Below are 25,707 nucleotides of genomic sequence, written 5' to 3'. Positions count from 1 at the left end.
TGATTCGGACATTTCAATTTCATTCAAACGAAAAAATATCACATGCGAGGAACAGATTCACACTTTAAATTTGAATCTCATAATTTTTTCAGCGATCAAATGCATATGAAGTAATATTAGGATACTCTGGATAAAAACCAGAATGCGACATTTCTGCTGCATGTTCATAGGAAGTTCTCATGTGAGGGAGAGGGTATGGCGTGGTTCTTGGATGAGGGGATGGGAAATATCCACCGTAATGAGCGTGGGAGGTCGGGTGATGGTATTTATACCCCGCTGCCCGACTGTCGTCGAAACTCATTGTCCCAGGGTAATGAGGCGGCTGCTGGTGAAAATGAGGATGACCCGGGGGGCCGAGCAAGCCCCTTGCGTCATCACCAGTATTGACGCCAAATGTTGCAGTTCCGCTGTAGTATGGTGATATTCCGTGATGAGGTGATCCGAACCCATTGTTCAATGGATGTGATGCTGCGAGATGAGTTCCATCAATGCTCATAGAGTTCTGATTATCCCCTGTTGCCCCACTCGCTACTGAATTGTTTGGGCTGATGACGCTACTCGAGGCACCTGCTGTAGTGCCTTGATGACCAGACGGAGAGTGAGAACCTCGAGAATGAGCTTCACTACCTGGTGACGGAGAACGATCTCTTCCAGATTCGGCTTCTGAAAACGAGAAAATTGCATTGATGTATCAGATTATACCATACTATGCATTATCGAATGTAGCCAAATCGAATATATTTTATGTCCATATATCCAACTTCAGTATACTAGTAAGTATATTAGTCTCTCGTCAAACATTAATCATTATTATCGATTGACCCATTTCAAGTTCATTATGCCGTGATTGACATTGTCAAGATGATTGATGGTTTTAATAAACTTGAATTAGGGAAATTAACGCACTCACCTCTCAACTGTCTCTGCCTTGCTGCCACTCCCATGAGTTGTAGAGAGCTCGGCCTGTGATGACTCCGTTGCCGCACCCCTCCCAAGGGGTAATTCCCCAGCATCTCGAGGGCACTGAAATTGTGTCACATTGATAAATAAGTCACTCAAAGTCATATTTTAGTCATAAATTTAAACAGATTCCAAATTAATGCATATAGAATTGACTAACCATGGTACATGAATATATTGGGGATGCAATACTTTATACATATGTAGACCGCATTTGACAGCGAATATCATATATAAATATAATATTAAACTTATAATATTCTGTCATGTATTACTTCCACCAAGAAGCGGTATTTTCATGATATTATGGTATTGACCTACGTTCATATATATTCCATTATTACCACGAATTCATATTCGTGTTCATCGAAGGTCAACACCAGCTGTTTTGTGTACTAGGTTATCACACTGTAATAATCCTAATAATTCTAGCTGATGTAACTTGATTAGACACATGGTCTAGTTCAAGACCATAGTAAAAGGTTAGTGTCATTTATGAGAACTCAAGTCATGAGCTTCTACCACAATCTACTTGTCACAATTGCGAGCTTACAGACAATCAATCACTGGGTCGAGTTCGTGATAAAATAAGTTTGACATCTTCTTGCTCGTCTCTGGTTGTTTACTTCGTTTACTATGCTAACATCTCGGTTACCAAATTTAATTCAAAAATTGGTGTTATGTTAACTAATGTGTAAGTGAAATGCTACTTACAATTCTTCTGGATCACATTCGCGGAAGCCTTTAGCAAATGGATTGCTAGCAATCTTGAGTTGTGTAATCTAGAATAAAAAGTGCAAATTAGTGTTATAACATCATGTCTTTACATACGCGTTGTACTAGTAGTTTTTGGAAAATGGAAAAATATAAATAACTTATTGCTTTATTGTTTCTGTGAAGAATCGGTAGTTGAATTTACGAAGTCAGGCAGCTTTATGGCTAAGGACCTACCACTCAAATTGCATGTTGGACTAGCCTACATTATTTATAAAACATTATCGACAATATTGGAACACAATCACTTCATATCTTGAACTTTTGATAAAATAAAAATATCCGCAGTAAAACAAAGCTTCTTTGTCTATAGCTTGAATCCTCAACTAATATTTGAACCTACGTCCTCAAATTCAGCTGCACCAAGGGACAGTAATTACTTTCTATTAGTTATGGATCAAACGCTTCATCACCAATTATGACAAACCACAAGGATTATTGTTTATTAGAACATGTAGGGTTTATGAGTTTGATATTGTAATAAATTTATTGATGATTGAAAAAAAAATCACTGGTCAAGTATGGTTAGTTGATAATTTAAAATTTCAGAATTGACGTATCCATGGACCAACGTTGACTGAAATTAACTTTATACGTAAGCGGTTTTGGTATCAAACTTCCGGGTCCCGGGTTATAGTTCACGTCCAAAACTTCAAAGATCTAAACGTTACATATATCTCCCAATGGTGAAGTTTTATTTCATTGATATATAAAGTCATAAGTTTATATTTTGAAAACACGTCGTGACCTTGGCCGTATCATTAGACTTGGACAAATATACAAAGTCTCAAGGGTGCCTTTGATGACGAAACAAGAGGGCAATTGTTTAATCCATACAATCAACAATGCGCATATGTCACCATATGTCCATATTTGGAGATCATAAAAAGCCACAATCTTCAATGCAAGTTTCAAACACTTTTCCATGTAGTATAAATATCCAATATTGAATTAGTAGTTTTACGTTCTCTTCCAATTACAATTTCGACTATATCAATCCCGTGACCTTGTGTAACCAACCAATTTCTTCTATCTTTTTCAGCGTTTCTATCTATTTTTAATATGTTCTAGGCGCTAAAACCGAGTAATAGAGATGTCGCTGGTAAAATTTATCTTCATTTGATTGTAGTATAGTAAGACGACGTTTTTTTAGAATATACAAATATATAATATAAATTAAAATAGCCTAATCGTTGAAAATTATTATAGTGAGTAGTAATATCAATATTTCATAGACAAAAAGTAGGAAACAAGCGGGGGAAAATTGCAATTCTGTTTACATTATTCTAGTACTCTAATTAATATTAATTGGTAAAATCTAAAAACAATGTGATAAAAGATGGTAAATTAGACTGCATGCATTATTATAATCCCAAATATTTATATTAAAAAAATATTAGTAACCAAATTTTTATTCATTTTCCATGCGGTTCAGATTCATTTAGCCACATGTAATTTTGAATTAGTTTAGTAGACAAGCTACCTATCATGTGCTTCCTTTACATGATTTGGGGATAAACATTTGTTGGATGGATGGATATTCAGAACCACAAAAATCGTTTCATTTTCTATCGGTCGATTTTTGGTTGTGCGACCGATGATGTCGTTCAAATTGATATGTTTTGGTTTATAAACAATTCCCACAGGTCCATGTTATCATTTATATTCATAGTTCAAGTACAACTAGCAGCGTTTATGCTACCATCTGGTTCTATTAAAGTTTTATTTTTGGAAAGTTAGTCATTTCTTATCCTGAATAAGAAAAGGCGGAAGAAAGGCGGGAAGCATCTTAATATTTATCAAAATTAACCATCAAAATTTTTCGAACATTTCCCACACATAAATTATATTTGAATACACCGTCCCACGCGTGGTACCGTTCATCCAGAAGGTAAAATTAAATGATTGACAGTTTTTCAACATGACATCACTTGTCAATTTGGATTTAAATATGACGTGACTTGATTTGATAGCAATGGATATTAGTTATTGTACATCCCGTCCGTTGGGTATTGTTGATTTGTAAGTTCGTTTTGTAATGAAACTACATTTTCTTTGTCTGCTCGGTTTTTATGACGTCATATATTATGATTCAATATATGACATCATTTGATGACGTCAAAAAAAATTGGTTGACTCAAAATTACACTTTGATATGACTGTGCATTTATGTTTACACTGGCTTGTATTATTCATCGCGGCTGTGTAATTGTAACAAAGTTTGAGCATATTTTAGAATATTTTGAAAATGACGACAAAAGTGTCCTATCAACTAAAAAACTCTTTTAATAATACATGATATAGTTATTGATTTTACCATATATATTATGATTTGTTTATGGTAAATATTAAAAATGTTCACATACATAATAATACTTCACATACATAAAATTCGTGCACTGAATTCGAAACGTGAAACGACAGGAATTATAAAAGAAAAATACATACAGTATATACCTTTAAGTGTCTCTTCAAACAACAAAATATAGCCAAGTCGTAATTTCTTGACAATTCATTTTATTGAATTGCTTCTTCAAGGAATGTACAATATTAAATATGTCATGTTTACATAATGTTCGATACTGTGTTTTATTTCCTTTACACACACGTTTCAAATCAAGGCCGCCGGTTACAAAATTGTGATAAATATGAGCAGGGAAATTATAATAATAAGATGTTAGCTAAGTAGTCTAAGTACCCGTTTTTATAATATTTTCTTTTTACATATCTTTACTATTGTAAACTTTTCCATCAACGGTAAGATGGATAGAAGGTTATCATATAGAAAAGAAAACAACGGGTATGAATAGTCCTGAACACGCCGCGAAAAAGCAACTCAGTTTTTGGAACTTAAGAAGAGTTGTTTTTTGTCATCCGCTTGTATTTAAGTTGCATTACCTTCGATTGTAAATTGAACTTGGATAAATCGATTTTTCAGATACAATTAAACCAAGTACCAAGCATGATCAAGAATTCGGAGAAATCAACTTCAAAAATTGTTCTGCCTAATTTAGTCCGTGTGTTCCTTTCTACTAAAAACAACACAGACGAAAGTAAAACACAAAAATGGAGATTTCAGCCAGGTCATTGCCAGGCTTTATTTAAAAATAAATACCGTTCAACGTTACTTGTAAAAAAAAACAATTCTAGCTAATATTTAAATAAAAATCCTTTTTATGTGCGTTCTTGAATGTGAAAGTATAAATACTAAAATTAGGATTGTCATATTTGCCTACTAAGTCCCGATATCAATTACCGGTACGCCGAAAAATTCAGCGTAACTAAGCATATCGACTATTTAGATATCATAGATAATAATTTACCTGATTGACTTTTGGTTAAAAAAAATATCGAAATAGTGTGAACAATTTACGGGGGAACATTTAAAAAAAAAGGTGCCAAGGTTGAGTGAAGGATTAATACTCGATGACAAATTAGTTGATGGGATCGCTTCGAACCCACCTGTTGTTAGTTTTGGTCTTTAGCACTAACGTTTAGCTTTAACCAATCATGGCCCTTAGAAGATTATTAAATTCAATCCATCATTTATGTTTGGCCCTAATGCAGATTGAGTTTTTGTTGAAGTTTTTGGTAATATTTGATTGAGTGATTTAAAGGATTAGACAATCGACTATTTTGCTTCCAAAAACACACACGACGAAAAGTGATTCATTGTTAGAGATTTAAAAACAAATGATCTCTGTTATCGAGTTTTGTATGAAACAACTATGCGAACTTTCAATCATATTATAATTGATATATCACTTAAACCATTTCATTCCTACTAAAAATAATATAGCACTAAAAACTATTATTGAAAAAGAATTTTCTTTCTGATAAATTTGTTCTATAAACCAGTAATTATAATTGACTTATTATTTCGTTAGAACCAGCTTCGTTGTTTTGCTCTGTTCTTTTTTCATTTACGTACTAGCTTTCGATTTATTAAAAATTATTTCAATGGAGGTCTTGCCCCGATAGAAAACCATGATTCTATTTGAGACAAGTCTCATTTTAAACTAGTGCCCAATGGCAGGTTGCGTTCCTAAGATATTTATATGCTAGTTTCAGCAATGCAGTAAAAGAATGAAGCCCGAGATGCTGTACTGCCTGAATATTTCAAATTAAAATTTGAAAAAATAAATCTCGCTACTGGAAAGTATGGAAACATCAAATCAAAATGAAGAACATACGCCTTATTTTAAATTTTATTGTCTATAGCTTAAATAGGATCACTGATAATGCATTACAATGATATTTCGGATGAGACTTATCTGACACCGGTATAGCCAACTTAAACGATTTTTCGAATTCATCTGTTTGCCAAATGCCACGCTAATTCGTCGAATGCGGGGTTTTCACAAATCCATGAGGTCGAGACCCGTCGTTTAATCCAGGCCATGTATTTGCACTCACGTACGCAAACAGACGCATCTGTGTGAGAGCAGAAGGTTGCAAATTTCAGGGCTGTGAATTGTGTGAAACTATTGACTGTGTCGTTTGATCTTTGGTAGTATGCTCCTTGAAAATGGTTCTTGCGGTTAAGGAATTCCATGATGTAAGTAAAGGGGATTATAACACTTTGTGAAACAATTTTTCCTATTTACTTTCTGCCAACTGGATACAGTAATTTAATAGCACACTAAGACCCGTAGGTAGCTATTTTTATAGGCATCAATTATTTGGCATATATGTATAAACTGATATAGTGCATGGAAACATGTTTTTAACAATTTTGTTTGATTGGATCGTTATAAAAAGTAATTTACCAAATTGTAAAAATTAGCATCAAAAGCACTGAACCTCCCGAAGGAAGCTATGGCTACAACTAGGTTATCATGTGCACATTGTGCATATAATTCTATACCATGAAAAGAGTTTGTGATTTCCCAGTACGACTTGAAATGAACGTCAAAATGGAGTCTCATCTGTTGAGGATTAAAACTTTTGGCTATAGCAGTGAAAACTGCGTTGAAAGACTGGTTGTTTACATAAGTTTGTTATCACTCAACAAAGTTTATCGATGTTTTTAGAATATATAGAAGCCACTTGGGATGAAGCACGCGCAAAAGCTTCATTTAAATCAAATTCCAGTTTCTTTTCAATGATTCATCAGTCTATCTCTAACTAAAACATAAATTTAACCCTTGGGGAACAAAATAAATTATGACTAAATATTTTATATCATAGCATAATGCACTGTAAAATAGAAAACTAAACAGCATCGGGTCACGCACGAGTAAAATTTAAGAACGCCATTTTCTCACGTCCCCCGTGAAAGTCACGTTCCCGGCTTAAGCATAATATTTTCAAAACAATATCAAAAAAGAACCGCACAATAGAGGCGATCTTACAAATTTACTCATCATTTTTGACCTTGATATGATAAACCTCCAAATCGGTTCATGCTATATTTTGCTCCGCCGCAAAACGAGGGCGGCACTCGCGTGCCAAAAAATAACAATAAAATGCGCACGTTACTGTCATTTGTGTCATTGGGTAGACAACTCTAATAAACAGTAAAATTACATAGATTTAAAAGTAATTCAACACAAAGTACATAAATGAGCTGTATTCTAAAAAATAAACTTTTGTAATTTGACAATACGTGTTACGTTATAGTTAGTACCGTGGGCATACAACTTAGTTTCTTTCTCATTATATAAAAGCATGCAAGCATGTTTTTTTATCATAATTGTATCCAAAGTCACGTACTTTTTTACAGTAAATATTCCTGTCATCGACTCGTTTAATATCAAAATCCAGGGAACTCAATTAGTCGCTCCATTTCCGGAGCTAATCCTAGGTGTCGAAAAGCGACGCGCCGCCTAGGTTGTAATTTCCGTATGAACCGGTAAAATGGAATAAATCGGACTTCTTTTGTCATTTCTTCACAACAAAGGGCCATTTTACGCCTTGACTAAGGATACGTGTCACGTGAATGATAAAATGGACGCAAGCGTCCAGTTCCAGACGTAAATGACGCTTTTATTTCGTTTCACGGAGGATCGTCCAGTGAAATCATTTTGTGTGTAAACAGGTTGGAAGATGAATCACTCGCCGCTTTTAGGTTAATACTGCTTTATTTGAAAACTTTCGAAAGTAGAGAAAAAAAAGTAGACATTTAGTTTTTTATTAATATTACACATCATATCGAGGTCTAAAATCCAGAACGAAAATTTGGAAATGTTACATAGTATGTGGAAACAACAAGATTTGAAGAAGACTCAGAGAAGATACTGATGTGATATAGAAAAAGTTTTTTATAGAAGTTCATTTAAAATAAAAATCACATAATCTATGCCATCGGTGATAAACCATTTATGCTCAAATGGTTGTCGTGGTTTCTGTGTTATGATTGAAATTGTTGGTATTGATTAAAATGTGTGTGGTAGTTTTCACGAACTTTTGGTCTAGGTGGCGCACTGCCGATGTTTTACTTAAAAGATAGAATATGGAATATATCCACCTGGAATTATGAAATCCACGAAGTGCAAATCACCATCGATTCGATTTGTGTTTTCATATAAATATCATAGAAATGTTTTTTTTTTTCTGTGAAATATTTATTTGATTTTTGAAAAACATCTGCATTGTCTCGAAATACAATTAAAATATAGATACATATATTACCCTAATTGGAAAATATTTTTCTTTTTATGTGTAACTTACAAAACCGTTATATCGTGAAAAATTGAAACACGAAATACTTGGCCTCAAAGTCTCAAAGAGTTATTTCAATTTTAGTACATTTGCCTAATCTGTCAAAATTAACCAGACACTCCAAATACCCTTCAATTATCACGTGATGTGCGTGCGATACGTCGTTGTCCAACAGGGACGTCCATGGGTATCAACATTTCAACTTCAATGATTGTATTGCAATGTTTGGGCCTATCGTAAAAACTATCTATTTGGCGAACTTTACGCTTTACCCATACGTATCCAAGGTTGCATTCACAATGTTCAAACGTGTCGAAATATCGTTGGAAGGGAGAATCCAGCAGTGCAGTTGTCAGCCTTCTGGGGCTTAATAATAATGTCTAATCGCTGAAAGACAATCCAAATTAAGTCTGCATGGTAATTGAATTAGAACTAATACGACAGTTCTTAATATTTAATGAAACCCTGTTTCTTTTTATAATATTACGTTGAAAGTAAAGGGCATTGGCAGATCACTGGTATTTCGAAAAGAGTTCTGCAGCAGTGGTAAACACGTTGACAACTTCTGGTATCAGCTGTTCCTATCAACATCCCTGTCGGTGGTCGGTTCTGCCCCATTACAACGAATCAAAGTTTTATATCAAGTGTTAGTATGTACAAGTATTTATTAAAAAAGGTATTTTAAATCGATGTGAGACTTCGATTTGTGTAATATATATTAATTCAATGTATTTTTTTTATCTACAATTCCCACTCTTCTTTGAATAGTATGTAATACATGATTATTAGCTTATTCCCCGAAAGATAATTTTACAAGCAAGCGAATGAGAACAAGGACACGTATAATCACCCACAACAGCGGACAAATTGAGTATTAAACTGTTGAAACTTGATTCAAGTTATTTAACTAATATGCCTCTTTGTCGATATTGTACACATTCTTTTCATTTAAATAGCGATGCTCGGCAACAATAAAGTTGTTGAAAGAAATGATGTTTATTATCGGAGATCATATTAATAGATACTTAAATATAAGCTAAACATTACGTCGAAATAAATTCAAATAATATAGTTATTGTGTCACTAGCCCTAACGCCCAGTGCAGCCAGGGTATAATTTATTTGTATTCATACTTTTATCACGTGCCAGAAGGAAATCATAGTACATAAAATTATAACTTTAATACCTTTGAAGTCTTGAAAACTAAAATGAAAAACAACCATAAATAAAGCTTTAATAGTTGTTTTCTACAAAACATATATTTGATTTTGGTGTAACACCTTGATATCACAGGTATAAAATATATTTTTCCAATACACAATGTATCTAACGTTGAGCGTGGGTATCGTTGACAAATCGTTTGATTGTAAACAGATACCCATCCAAACCGTGTCGGGAACAGATTAGGCTTACTGTATGAATCAACCTGAGCTGTGATACCTGGATGGGAAGCCGCCATTTTGTTTTTACTGTGTACCTGTGCGCTGTTAGGCGTGAAGTGTGTTACCGTAATGCACGCTTACTCTTTACTTATCTGAACGATTACACTTAACCATTATTCAATATAAATTATAGTCATATTTAACCCTAAACTATTGAGTGAGAGAACTATGTGAATAATTTCGGTTTCCTGGAGTATTTTGTCAGACTGATAAATCTCTAACTTTTATGCATGGTGATATGGAATCACTAAAATAATTTTGATAGAACAAAACTAAATCTAAAAATATTACCTAATCAGCTTTCTTATCAAAAAATACCAAACTAAGAACTAAAAAATACACAGAAAAGGGAAGAAAATATCGTAGCCAATGAGTGCACCTGTAAGGTGAAGGTCAGGTATAGTTAAGTATTTAGATTGCAGTTGCGATATGAAATTCAATACTTTCTTTTTTTCAACGGACTTGAACTATAACAGCATTTTGAACCGGAAGGAGAGTGAAAACGATACGATTCGTTACCAAAATACAATGAATGTTTGAATAAGCTATTTCGTCCATTTCTTACTTTGATTATTTATGGGTTGGATTCATAACAGAATATCTAGAACTTAAATAACCTAAAATAAACTTAGTGACCACAGACACAATTAAAAGCACAATCAATACATCTGGCGTTTCTATATATTTATAAATAGTAGTTAGGACGAAATACCTTTTTCCATATTGATATATTGGAACAAGACTTGGTTTCCATTTGCCTTGTTGCAAACTTTGGGGCAGTGTGCTTTTACTCAATCAGTGACGGATAAGGTCAGTTCACTAAAACTGATTGATGCTTAAATACCTAACGCAATATAGACACTTGCGAAATAGGACTATTATGAAATAAAAACATTGATCCTATCTAACAATAACCCCCATTTAGAATATAGCAAAGGCCAGGAAAGGAGCTTTTTACTCCACTCTCGCTTTCGATTCAATGGCTCTTCTAAAACCGTAGCCGCGAGGTTGGTCTTACATCTTCGAAAATCATCTGATATTTTTAACTATATGCTATATGCACAGTTTTGATAACGTCGTTCCCGCTTTCACTACACCGTGAAAAACTATTTGCGTATCTTGAAGGCTCTTCAAACGTGCCCGTCATATGGCATGTTGTATGAAACTTATGAATTCAGAAAATAGATCAATTTAAAGTAAAACCTCAGTTTTTGACCCAGCGCGCCATGGTGCTTTGACGCGCTAAAAACTCGAGGGATCCACTTAAGTAAATGGAGAAGCCACGTGCGCAGTAAGATGGAGTTGACGTTAATCACTACTAGTCCGAATTTTCTACGTCGACAAAAGAATATTTACAGATGCTAGATTTCGCTGTAACAACAATGTGTAAATCTGTCTGCTACAACCTGTTAATCTGTCCTTTCTATTATTAAAATGACGTCACTTGATCGTTCTCTTCCTGAAATTCGGGTTGACCAAAAATTCATTCAATACTTTCAGATATATATTATTTTAAACTTTGCTTGCATTTTTTATTCTAATATTTGGTTGACTTGCAAGAAAATACCATTATCATATTATAGAATTGTTAGATTTTTTTTCAAAATATTATTGAATCATTATTTTTTAATGAAGCAGGAGCGTTCTTAGTTTGATTGTTAATATATTGAGTTATGTTTTAATTATCAGAAATCACATTTTTCAAAGTAAATATTATCATAAAACATTTCAATTCAGTCGAGTTTTTGACTTGACACTTTTATAAAGCCTTTTCGTGTAGTTTTGTGTCGCTCATGTCCATTTAAAAAGAAAACTATACTTTTCCAAAATTTCGGTAAACTTCTAAGCGTACTTAAAACTAAAGTTTATGTTTTGACTTGTGATTTACACGGTGTCATTAAGCAATTATATCTATACTAGCACTAGAAATAATGCTTGCCAAATTTTCTCACGAAAATATGTTAATCTTATCATAATTATATCTCGCAAACTGCTTTATATCCCAAGAGATGTTCATACAGTATCAAATTTAATATCATCTTAAGATTACAAAATAAAAAAGTCTAACTTTAGAATATAAGATATTTTAACCATGAGTAACGTTTGATTGAAGATTATTCTTCGACTAAAAAGAGTTACAACGCAAACAGACCACTAATTCTAATTCCCTATAGTCATATATCAGATATAGGGTTTTTCCAACTGACATCCCAATGCCACCTTCATTGAATATACAGGCGTATACAAAAGGACAACCAGTTGTGCTCGTGTTGAACAAATCGAGTGAGTTCACATTTTTACAAGAGTATGCTCAACGCAAATTTCAAGCAATTTTGATGATGTTACCAAATAATAACCAACAAATTTGAAATAAAATACGCAAAGAGTCACCAGAACGATCGAGACCAATGATTTCTGATTCCTGATAGATGCTTCCATAATATAATAAAATAGGTTTGTATTCCATTGAACATGACTAAATTTGATTTTAAATCAGTGTTCGGCACTCTACCGGGGTCCCGAACAATTTTGCTCAAATGCAAAACTGATAATGCTGAAAAAGTAAATCAAAAAATCTTACTCTGTGGTTTTGGTATGCAGTTACAGCTGTAAACTTTGTTTCATCAAACACGAAAGTTTTGAAGTTCTCATCTGCACGTTGCACACTGTCCTTCCCATCGTCTACCAATACTACATGAAAACGTGGTTGAAACCGATGCATTGAGTTGAGTATTATCTGAAACAAATATACCAACGTTAAACCCTTTTCATACATAACTTTGCATAAATGTAATCTAGTTTATTCATTTTACAATATACAATGAGTGATAGTTAAATTGAAAAAACTATGCGTTGAAGAGATCGATCTATCTCAGAAACGTCAACTACAAATTTTTGGTAAAAATAATAACCTAATTACATCTAGTCTATGCACAAATTTATATTATTTTTGAAGTAATGTAAATCTATTTTTTTATTGTTCATGTTTGCTAGCTGTTCAACAGTTTGACATAATTGAATTCCACGAAATATGTTGTTCTAATAGATCTTTTCAATTCTTTAAATTTATATTCATGGCAATATTCTGGACAAGCAGTGACATTGGACACCCATGGGCATTCTACAATTAGACTAAATAATAGTACAAATGTGCATATTTTATATGACACCATCATTTGTTATTTATGACCATTGTCTTATTTTTTTAACTATCTACCATCAGTCGCAATATCAAAATAGCATCAATAATAGCTTTTGTTTTCTCTTCATCAACACAGAAAATATATTTTGAATCATGTCATAGCGGTATTTATCTCAAACTCGACCACAAATATGCAATTCCCATGTTGAAATATCATATGACCAATACCTTAAACGGATTATTAAAAACCCAAGAGACTAAGCTCTTTTCTTCTTACAAGTTTGGATCTGAAAAATATGTTACGATCTGACAAGAATTCTCTAAAATTTATTTGATGAGTTCAGGTCAGTCTGATCATTTGCAACTTGCGAAGGTATTCTCCCAACAGAGTCGAATTCACTGATAACTTTAATCTTGCTACATGGGCTTGCATCTTATTCCAGACCTGATATTAATACTTTTATATCGCATTCAGCGTATTATAAACAATGTTTTATTTGTCTAAATTGAGATATTGAAATGTTAAATTAGATTCTCACACAGGCTGTGATGTTCAGCTATTCTACATGCTCGATAACTAACAATTCCTATTGCAACCGACGAAAAAAACAGATTTAACTTTTTATTCACAGCGCCCAGAACTAGACAGCATCCCTATCTGTAAATACGAATACGATGTTTGCGATATTACACGGAAAGCAATGATTTGTACAATCGGAGAGCGAACTTTTTTTTAATATATATTCATAACTTGACAGAGTAGAAATACGGGATTCACAAGATTGCAATTATAGTAGTGACCTTAATAACCTGGATAAAATAGTGGATTTTTCTCTGGTGAAAGTTTGTCAATGTATCAGTGCAAAGTGAACGTTTATTGGAAAATATGTCATTATATACATCAATCCAACCTCCTACCCTGATTGTTATTAACGAACAAGACAAAGATATAAATTAAAAAAAAATAAAGTAAAAGTGTTTTACATCAAGATAAACCGCGATTCATTTGTTAAAATGTTCTGAAAACTGGTTCGAACCTCCGGAAACTGGAACAAATTGACTCTACCGGAAACAAAATGGCGTCGTGTGCCGAGTGATCACGAGACTAAACATAAAGCTGACAAGGTGTATTCTGTAATTCTCTAAACCGAGATAACATGATCTAAGCTGTAATGTGCTACTGTTTGCTGATACTTCAATTTATATAGGATGCGTAAGTCAAGTTAGTGTGGTATTACAATGAAGAATAATATGTGTTAACAAAACGATCTGCATAACTTTGTAATATAACATTGTTTTTGTTCTTCGAGGAAACATAAAAAAAAAATTCTTGAAGTTTCAACTGAATTTTTTCATTTTTTACACTTGGCTTCACGGTTATTTTTTACCACAGTTATCTCTATAACTATACCTTGTCAAGCTTCTACAACTCAATATTGCTTGGAACGTGTTGCGACTAACGTTAGAGATTGTAATAATCAGTTCAATTCTTTTAGTCTCTCACATTTTTACATTTATTTTTCTGTAACGCCCCATTTTGAAATTTCTCTCAGTCAACCAAAATTTGATAAATTACAACATCATTCACAAATTGAATAATATACACCAGCAGGGAATATTCAATACACGTTCCCTCTCCACGCAGACTATAATTAGAATTGAGAACTACGAAAACTCTAACTGATGTTGGTGTTTTGAAAACACATTGTACAAACAAATTGTCTAACAATTTGGTCGCGAAATTGTTCTGTCTGTACTTATATAGGCCTAAGCAATGATGCTGTGAATGTTTTATCTTTGTTCAGCTATCAATAGCCTACTGACTGTAACTTTACGTAAGACATCTCCTCTAGTGTAGAGCAATATATCCTAGAACTGACACTGCTACCCATTAATGTAGGTGCATCGTTGAACCCAGCGTGAAGTCGCGCTATGCAATCGGCTCAGACCGGTATGTTAGTCGTTGGCTCAGACGGAAGTTTCGTTTAATTTGTTATATGAATGAATGTCTAAAATGTAATTGATATGCTGCTTATCAGATCACGATTATATTTCGTTGGTAGAAGTCAGGAAGGCTCAGAGAATCCAAACAGTTATAATTCTCTTAACACTGAGAGTTTTCATACAAACGTTTTAACCAAGATGCAGTGTATATACATACGCGCTTTGGTGAATTTAAACGAAAGTTTACTAATGATAACCAGTCCGATTATCCCACATTCAGCTTATATATAAACCCAATTTCATACGTGATTGGACATCGCGTAATAGATACAACAAACGTCAGTCTGGACCAATGAAAGCATGTGAATGTTTGGTTCAAGTTTAATTTCCTTTCACAATTATTTATCTGCAGTTTACTCCTTTGAGAGTGGTGACGACTGAAAGCTATTGCAGTGAGATGTATGTATGACCTACCATTACAAGAACGGTAATTAAATGCCAAGGCGAAGATAATTTGAAATTGGGACAAGATTCCGTCGTCAGTTATGACGAAACGTAGTCGCATAGCTCGTATCAGTAATCGTTGGCCGTTATAGTTGGTGTTCATGACTCTGTTTTAGGAAATATGTATTCATTTATAAGTATTTATAGCGTTCAAGCTGGCATCTACTTTTGAAATCTAATATCGCAATTATTTTTAAGAAACAATATAGAGTTTCATCTCTAAGATCTAAATTATGCCCCATTTAAGCATAACGTTTCAAAAAAGAACCAACCCGGCAACTGTACTGTAGATTACAACGACTATACAGTGAGTTCAGTAAGTATTGTTTTATTCCTATGGCATGTCAATCACGCATGTAGACCTGTTGACTTCGACCAAAGTGCAAATTAATTTGGCGGTAATGACTCCCCACAATCTTCACCTTTGACTTCGTTATCATTCAGGGAATTCTTATTATAATTGTAATAGTGTATATTAAAACTTTCCGTATAAACTAAATTGAATCATTAAGTTATTTTGAAGCTTGAAGATAGGTTTTTTTCGTAAAGCAAACAGAGATTAAGAAAATTTAGAAGTAGAATTCTTCTAATTATTTAGATATAATTATCTAACAAAAAATAGTTTTCAAATTTACCATCTGGTAATTGTAATATTATGTTGTAATTTTACACCCGAATTTATTTTTATCTACACCCAATCGTTTCTATTATAAATCATGTTTGACGATCAGCTTTCCCGACTCTACGTACGTTGCATGAAAATTCTGAAATTTCAGGATGTTATGTATTTGGTAATGCTTGGAAAGTTAGCTGAGCATAAAAATTTCCTCAATACACTCAAAGTTGTAATTGAATACATCAGGGCACAATAACAGTGTACTTGAAAATTACCCATATAAAACTTTACGCCCAACTACGCGCTTATCTAAATCGATTGGAAATTACGAGCATATGAATAGTATGAAAAAAGTTACATGTGTTAACTCTGGTTAATTGTCAACACCAATACCTAAAACAAGAATTGCCCAAATTGCGCTGCAATATAGCATGTGAATAATATATTTCGTACTAGAAATTAATTTGATTTAACAAGGAGAAGACCTCAAATATCCTACCTAGGGCTTTTACTATAAACGAAATGCTGTTATTCTCGGGTATATAAAAGGGTTGGCAACTCAGAATCAAATAATACGACAGCCTTAATAATTACCCGCGGGCCAAATCCGGCCCGCTGTGTAATTCAATCTGGCCTACCTGATGCTGCAACAACCAAACCTAAATCGAATTTTGATGTTTTAGATAAAAATAGCTCATGAATTTGTTGAGATTGCAATTGAATTTAGTTTTGACACGAGGCATAATATTGTTCTCCACCTTTGCTTTTGTAACACCGTAAATACGAGTATTGTTCATAAAATGTTACTTTTTACGTCACATTTACATGGCCCGCCAGTCTATGTGGTCAAAATTGTTGGCCCCTGGTTCAAAAACTTTGCCCACCCCTGTTATAGATGATGATACATAGGTGGAATATAAATGAACCGCGTCTCTGCGATACATTGTATCGATGTTTAAATATGTTTGAGCCTCACTGCAAGTGCATATAAATCATTATACAGGTTTCTCAATTAACTCAATTTTAAGGTTGGTCTGGATGCAGTTCATTCCGTGGGTTTGGATAAATGTGACAAATTCTCGAAATACTTAACGTATTTGTAGATTGGCAAATATTGTCTCAATATTTATCCCAAAACTCAGAAACCTCAAAATTTCAGTTCACATAGTATCGAGCGGAGTTTATTACCAATTATCTAAAAAAATGAGGGTCGATAGGCAATATATATAACAGCACGTATACTTGGTGCCAAGTCTAAATCTACATACATTTGGAAGAAAATTTGCCGGCAAATAAATTATCAAATACCCCTTATTAATATGCAGTTACATCTTTAATGTAGTCATTGTGGTATCGCTAAAATTGGAATTAAATATTACACACTGACGCCATTCTTGAACTACGAACCTTCATTAAATTTTTGAGATATCAAAATCTGACAGTTATTTGAAACTGAGAATTCAAACGCGGTTGACTTTAATACATTGATTAACAACACTTGATGGCAGTGATAACATCACAGAGAATGTGAGTATTGCATCACAGTGAAAAGTATTTGATGCATGTTTTAGTAACACATCATAGAAACACATGCCTCCAAACTATGCGACTATCAAATTACGTTTCTTTAATTAAAAAGATATCTTAAGTAGTGACAAGTCGTAAACCTTGGAAGTCGAGAGAACGAGATAGACAAAATTAGCAAGTTTACGTGATCCTGCTTTGGATTAGGTCCAAACTGTCGCAAACGAGAGACATGAAGTTCGTAACTCGTCCAGACCAAAATAGTTTGCTCTCATAATGCTTTAAATGTCATTTACATCACACGTAAACAGTATTATGATACTCTGTAACTGAGTATGCTTAGACACAACACCTAATCTCAGACCTCATAATTACTCCAAATGATACAAGTTTTTTAATAGTTTGCAATCTACACTTACTAACCCCAATAAGCAAATTGTTTTCGTGTCTTAGCTGGGTCTAGAAATACAATACCATGTTTTTAGTTGCGGTTTATACGCCCACAAATATTCGAAGTACCAGGTTATGGAGAATTTAGGATCACCACCTGTTAAGCTATATTTCATTTTCAGTATAATCGCGAGTGAACTTGTTATTTGAATAATATCTGTTGGCATTATAATAATATACTTTTTGGTTGTACAGTTGAATGTTAATATAGAGTATATAGAGTATAATATGGAATATTTTAATTTTGTTCGGTAATTTCCGATGTTCACTGCACTGCATGCTACGTATTGTGTAAAGTCTCTTTATGGCAAGTTAAATATACCATTTTTTTTTAAATGAGTGCACACACACGAAGTCGTTCGTTAAAACCCAGTGAAAGTTTACCACGAAACCGACTATACGAAAACAACCTATATATTACTCACATGTCCGTTGTCATCCAATAAATTATTAGTTAACTTGAGTTTATCGAAAGAAACAATTTGCTTCATCCAATGTGATCCTTTTGCTGGAGAATCGGGATGAACGTGGATTCGAGGAGGCATCGCAGGATCAGCTTTACCAGCAACCAACCAACTCGAACTGTAAATTTTTTTGAATATCATAAATAAGATAACTTAATTAAATACATTGATCCAAAATTTTGAAGTATTTATGAATTTAGCCTTGAAAACGAACCATTTACACCGCCATTTGTATCAGGTAAGGCTACAATTAATCAAAGTAAATTACGCATATATATATATACTAGGATGTTTGGAACATGTTAAAACTCCCATGGCATCTCGACTACCCCGACTGTTTCAACACGTGAGCAAAGTATTGACTTACCTATGGAAAGCATATCTATATCTTTTATCATCAACACTTGCAAAATCCATCATGAGTATGTACTCTGACATTGTGTCCATTCCAAACAATTTCACTTGAAATGTGGGAAACATTCTCCTGCAAGAAAGACACAAGGAAGTTTAGTTTCGAAAATTTGTTATTTTTTTTCATCTTCTTTAATACATGGAACGAAAAACTGGCATTTCCAACCAAATCACATTATTCAGAAGTATAAGTATTGCGATATTAATTAAACAAGATTTCCTAATAATCATTCTTTTTACTCGGTATAAAATAATGACTAAACGTAACAAATATAAATGTTATCCATGCTCCCACCAGTTGACCGAGCCATGACCCAGAAAATAATCAAGTTCAGCAGGAAGTGTCGATAATACGCATAAGCAGGGATTTTGCCGTTTAATTCATCATCTCTGTAGTGTTGCTTTACAGTTTTAAGTAGCCGTAACCAAAACATACACATTAACGAGACTAAGCGTTTCTCGGTCAAAGTGGTTTCATTTTGTAATTGTAGCATTACAATGAACCTAACTGTGACTCATTTGCTACAGAAATTGGTGCTCGATATAATATCCAGACTTCTTATTATAATCCGTTGTAGCGCTTTACATCACAAACACAAAAAATGTTAGCTGTAAGGTCGTGGCGAGCAGAAAATATAAATATGAATGTTCATCAGTACGATCAAGGTTAAAGTCTAAAACAAGTATTATTTCCAGTAGACAAAGCAATTATTCGATATTTGTATTTATTTTTTATAAGGTAGAGCGACTAAAGTAAAATTTTATCATCTATAGTTCTTTACCGACGTAAATTGACCTCTAAACATGGGTTACATTACGCCTAGGCAAAATGGAAACTCTACTCCTGTTTCGTATTGCATGGCCTATCCATCATTCAGAAGAATTCTGCACTCATGTACTGCCCGTTTTTCAGTCAAAGAGCACAAAACAGAAAAACAAATAAAACAAAGTTTAATTGTTCGATGTTTTCGGCTCGCGTGTTTGTGCAAATTTGTTCACATTTCACTTACGTCACACACATCCCAACAGGAGGGGATTAGTAAATGACCGTACAAGTTATCAGCCCATACCAGGTGCAATGTTCCTCTTTAGATTATCACACCTATTCGGTGGCTTACGAGTTTTAAATGTATTTCAAGAGCCTCACAACACGAATAAAAATGTTTATGTGACCACCTGAATTCACCACAAAAACAACAAAGCTATTCCCAATTTGTGTGCGTTCGAGTATACATTTATTGCATTTTTTATACTCGAAATCCAACTATAACACTTTACGATGAAGTGCAAATGAACTGTGGGTGCTTATACAGACTCAAGTGCTTATACTATCAAATGTTTGATATTTGGTTTTAGGTTGAATTTATATGTAAGCAGAACAGATGTCTGAATACTGATTTACATTTTTTTCAAATAATGTGTTTGCATTGTTCCGATCAAGATTAGGGGTGATATAATAATGGACGACCCAAGGTAGGAATCTCAACTGTTCGGAATATCATTTTGAATTCATTAAACCTGATTAAGATGTTAGTTTCATGATGGCTACAGGACCAACCAGCAATTGAATCTAATATGGCACTAAACATGAAAAGGTTGGCGGGTCAATTGACACGTAATTGCGCAGACATTCAGTCAACAAGTTTGGTAAATTATTGAAATACTAGATAGGCAATAGGCATTAAAACCCTATTTAAACTTTAAACTACAAACTTTTTGTCAGGCTAAAGCTTTTAATGGCAATGAATTCTATAGAAACAGACAATACACAGACCAGAATATATAAACGATATAAATAGTGAAATACAAGTTCATCTTTTGACCAGAAAATAGTGTGACACCATCAACCTGCTTTGATTGAAACTAGTTCAGACCGGCTTTTTTTGCAATAAACATTAGGACTTGAATGAAGAATTTTTTGTCCTAGTGAGTATTAAGACAGCTAGGCGACAATATCACATTATAGTGACAGTTACGCGGCGAAAACTTTCTTTAATTTAAGAATTTCCTACTGGCTATAGCGTGCACGTATATGTAAACAAATAAATTGGAATTTCTTCTTATCGTACAAGTTACCCCGATAAAACGCAAATTATGGCATCTGCTATATTGTCGGACAACTAGAGAGATGTGTTCCAGAACTCATATTTCCAATCAAAATTTTTTATATCGCAAACATGATTTTGAGCTTTTATGGCCTTGGATAAATCGATCGTGAAATCACTAATATATATGGGGGACATACACGATTTATCGTTTTTCGCGGAATTATTTATTAATAATAATTATAATTGTGCAAAATACCGACAGTATAAATTATGAAATTACTTAGAGCGGTACATTTGAGAAAAAAATCGCATTCCTGATTTGGGATAGGCCTAATTCACAATAGTTGAAGTTCAGTTTACATGCGTGCTTAATGTTTCCCCCGGGACAGATTCGACACAACATTAGAGTCATCGTACAGTTAATGGCAAAATAAATCACCGACTTTAGATAATACAATTGTTTTCGCGTTTGGAAGTTGTTCGGATGTCTAAATTTGAGAATGAACAAATATCCTTGTACAGACAAATCGTTGCATGCAATCTCGTGAGACATAAACCTAGTGATTATTAATAAACCGATTCAAATACCTCCAATACTTTTGCATACACTAGTGTTTGCAGATATTTATCAACTGTTAATATAGCACCAGTTATTACATGAAAACAAGAATAAATACTATAGTATATATGAGTTATAATATAATAATTTGTGGTTTGCTTGTTTACACCCATTTTTGAACAAAGCTATTTGCAAGGTTCCAAAATCATAGTTAAGTATTTACACCCTACATGGATTGGTGGGCTAAACTAGAACAGTTGCTGCCAATACGCAACATTAAAAAATATGGTTATTGTATATATATGACATCTCATAGTGTTCATCTAATATAAAAGGAAAATGTATTGTTTATTTTTCAAATTAATATACTCTTCACGGACGTATCAACATAAATTACCTATGTAAGACTGATACAATATGCACTATGTATTAATAATATATCAATAATACTCCACTAAAATTCTATGCAGTTCTTTATTATATTTCAAAGTTAATCTCAAAGTGTTGACACCAGGATAGATCAGCACACATTTGTCAAGTTGAGTCCATTAATGCCCACTTGACCTTTGGCACACATCACTGAAAGTGAAATTCACTACTAAGTTGAAGGTAAACGCAAAGTCAGGTGGCATCCCTAATCCAACAGCTTAGACACGTTTTTATGTGATAGCAATCCAGCGAATATATTAGATATTTTTTGGTAGAAATGGTTGCTTAGGACTATGTGAATATGTAGATGACAACAAATTTAAAAGATTCAATTCAATTCTCCACGTTTGGCGCTGACTAGTCAACTATATATTATACGCGCAGCAAGATGAGAATTTTCCGATAAAATAATATGTTTGTATATTTGCCTGTCAACGAGATTCCCCCGAGGAAGTAATGTTCGAGCTGAAACAATTCCATAATGCATTTAAATATACCGGAGTATACACAAGCCGTGTAGACTACCGGTCGAAATGTGACCGAGATGTGGTAAATACTGCGCCGGAATATGTAAAGTAACCCATGCAGACTAACGGTAGAAACGTGGCCGTAATGTATCCTACAATACGAAAAGTAGAATAAGTATCACTCGCTTTCTTATCAGTTTCAGTTTAGCAACAAAACCAGTTTTCATAGATTTATTAATAATATTACAAGGTTAACAACTCATGCTGGAATTTTGAGAAGCATTCTTGATGGTATGTATGTATAGACAGTAACTTTGGGACAAAGTGTCTGTCATTCAATATTGCAGACATTTTGTTAAATATTTTTGGGCAAACGTCTCAATGCTTTGCCTTTTTATGTCACCATGAATACCAACATCAATCATTGACTGGGCATACATTGAGTGGGTGGGTTACAATCGACTTAAATGGATTGTCCTTCCATCGACACTCGTGATGTCAGTCGTTTTCTTTTATTCAAGAAATATAGGCAGTGCCAGTTTAGCACATTTGATAATGACACACATTAAAATACTTCAGCCAGATATAATAACAGAGATCGTATGATGATTTATATATAAATTATGTATATATATAAAGTTATGCGTCGATTATGCCTAAGCAGGTGTGTGTATACTATACAGCATGAGCTAACATGGGAAGACCAAGTTTATTTGTCGTGTTTCTTATAACTTGGAAATCTTTTCAATTTTTATCCCATCCGTTAAAAATGTTTGCTATTATGCCACGTAACGACCGCATGGAATTTTATTCATAAATTATGGGATAAAATAAAACGAAGACAACTTCAAGTCCCGGAAATAGGCCGATCATCTGCTGTGTTTACCGCCCGTCTATATGGCATCTCGCCCATTTTTGTTCGGCAACTATACGGCGTCTCCACGTGAAAGACGTGCCAAACCAATCCACAGTACGTCATGGTCAACTTATGTTTCCACGCACGATAAAATACACAGAATCATAGGGTTGCGATTTCGTCGCACCTGTTCAGCATTCTAGACAGATTTTTCATCTTATGTAAATTGAACTTAGGATTAGGCAAGAATATTGAAGATGGTTTGAATGAAAAGAAGCGACCTTTATTCGGTCCATATTTAAGTCGACAGAAGGTGAAAATATAGATTTCGGTCATGGTTTTGGACAGGGGTAATCCGGTGAAAGGCGTTGGTTTATTTCATTTTCAACGCCATGCTTTTCAAAGAGATTATAAAATGAAAATCTCAGTCTGGTGGGTTTTACTTTTTCATTTCAATTATGAATAATGTTAAACTCAAATGGAGTATTGAAACGAGGAAACAAACGACACGCGTGGTGTACATCAGATTTCAATTATGTTTATATGTACTGATTTTATTGCTAACTTCAATAAAACGTAGCTAACCTAAATTACACATAATCCCGTTGCTTATTTTAGGAAATATTTGTTTTCAGGAGTGTACATTTTGAACCTCGAAAACATTGGTGCCACATTTTTGTATGGTACTGTTTTATTTCTATTTTTTTTCATAAACGTTGTAAAAGTTCAAAAAATACAAGCATAACACACTCACCTTCCAGCTTTAGTGACAATCATTTCTGTTCCAAGATCATTGAATTCATCCCAAAGCGACTTCATTTCCAGTCTTGCTTGAACAGACGCTACGTTTGGATTTTTTCGAACAGGTCGTGCCCCACCTTCACGTGATGATATTTTAGGTGACGCCATAAGCTCTGGTGATGTCACTTCCGAGTGTGATTGAGGAGAGGATGTGTGCATATTATTATCATCAATTGCATGGTTGTTATTATTTTTGTTTGAAAGCGAAAATTGAGCGTTAAATGGAGATAGTGGTTTTGATACACTCGCCTCCAGCAACGCTACATTATTAACGGTTTCTGAACTTTCTTTCCCGTAAGAATCGGTCATGTACCGTTCAGAAGACGAAAGAAGGCAACTCATATTGGTATCCATTACTTCTGCTCCTGGACTAGGTCCGTGATTTGTCGAAACTCCCCTAGCATATCTATTGCTATCTGGGTAAGCACCACGATAACCGGGGAGGCCATTTTTATTGTGAGCATTGTTTTCAGTAGTATCACCTATATAAGTGTATTTTCGTTGACCACCCGATTCGTTATATTCTTCTTCTGTGCTATTTCTGTTTTCTCCTGCATAATCGTTTCTGCTTGTAACTTCAGGGTGTAAGTCCCGTCTTTCTACGGCAGATTGTCGTTTAAAAGAAAACGTTTCCGGTGAAAAGGAAACTGAATAGGGAAGTTGGTGTGCCGTGTTAGATCTGTAAGTTTGGTCTGAACTAAACTGATGATGATCGTATGGGTAATAACCCATTGGGGGTATTCCCACTCTGCTGCTCATGATTTTTGATTGCCTTTGACCTTTCACTGTATCTTCAACGCTCAGCTGATGAACTTGTTGGGTGATTGATTCTTCTGTCTGTTCACGTGTTTTATGTTTCAGCTTGTCAGGGAAGGAATAGTCGGCTTCGCGGCAGTAATGATTCTTTTGAGCGGCATACCCCTCATAAAAATTCCGATCTCGAGAATGCAGATCAATAGCCTCGTCTCTATGTGCGTTTTCAAATTCAAGATCTCCGGTACCAGCAGTCATATTACATAAGTAACAAATCGGATAAAAACCGCATTTCAATATGCTCTATTAACAAAACGTTATATCCGTTAGAAAGCAGTGCTATTCTGAAACTAAACAAACAATAATAATTTGTAAGCGCGGGGATGATTAGCGTGCCGAAGTATGACAAAATCATACCAACTCAGCAATCATGTATTTCACTAAGATTATATTATAAAAAATAATATTTGTTTCGAGAAATGTAAACCTGAGTAATAGAAAAAAAATCAAAAAAAATTCCGGCGCATGTAAATGGATACAAACAAAAATCTGAAATAAAATCAGAAAATAAACTCAAACTTTACGGTGTCGGAAGATGCAGTAATCTATTATGAATGGCAACTCTACAAGCTCTTTTTGATACCTCAAATATGATTTATACGAATGCCGATCATCATTATTTATAAAGCATTCACACTTTAATTATCGTTATATGCATATCCTCTCATTCAATAAAGTTAACAAACATATGACTAGTAAGCATGTACTAATTGGAATTTGGCTAAAGTATATGCAAAGCAAACTTGAGCAATTTATTTTTTATATTAAAAACCCTTGATTGATCTACGATACATTTGTTGTCGAATCAGCTATATAGCTCTCCTATCCAAGTTCAAATCC

The 25,707-nt window shown here is 34.0% G+C and overlaps 1 protein-coding gene across 1 annotated transcript; it reads right to left on the bottom strand.

Moving 5' to 3' along the window:
- Positions 1-25,156, bottom strand: LOC120342585 (uncharacterized). The gene is made up of 7 exons (XM_039411473.2): positions 24,008-25,156; positions 18,851-18,967; positions 18,445-18,601; positions 12,421-12,576; positions 1,675-1,742; positions 911-1,023; positions 1-663 (listed from the first exon to the last, which is right to left on the bottom strand). Exons 1-7 carry the CDS (start codon positions 25,063-25,065, stop codon positions 89-91), a joined length of 2,244 nt encoding a protein of 747 aa, XP_039267407.2. The 5' UTR covers positions 25,066-25,156; the 3' UTR covers positions 1-88.
- Between the last annotated feature and the right edge of the window lie 551 nt (positions 25,157-25,707).

The sequence above is a fragment of the Styela clava genome, chromosome 3 (assembly GCF_964204865.1).
Source record: "Styela clava chromosome 3, kaStyClav1.hap1.2, whole genome shotgun sequence".
NCBI classification, from domain to species: domain Eukaryota; kingdom Metazoa; phylum Chordata; class Ascidiacea; order Stolidobranchia; family Styelidae; genus Styela; species Styela clava.
Note: the sequence above shows the minus strand (reverse complement) of the source record. Positions and strands in the feature narration are given on the sequence as shown.

Bases quoted from the DNA above. Each gene is read 5' to 3' on its own strand.
- LOC120342585 (XM_039411473.2), bottom strand. From the start codon at position 25,065: ATGACTGCTGGTACCGGAGATCTTGAATTTGAAAACGCACATAGAGAC. The intron at 18,968-24,007 runs GTGAGTGTGTTA...TCTTTCTTGCAG, and splicing joins ATTGTCACTAAAGCTGGAAG to GAGAATGTTTCCCACATTTC. The intron at 1,024-1,674 runs GTAAGTAGCATT...ACACAATTTCAG, and splicing joins GAATGTGATCCAGAAGAATT to TGCCCTCGAGATGCTGGGGA.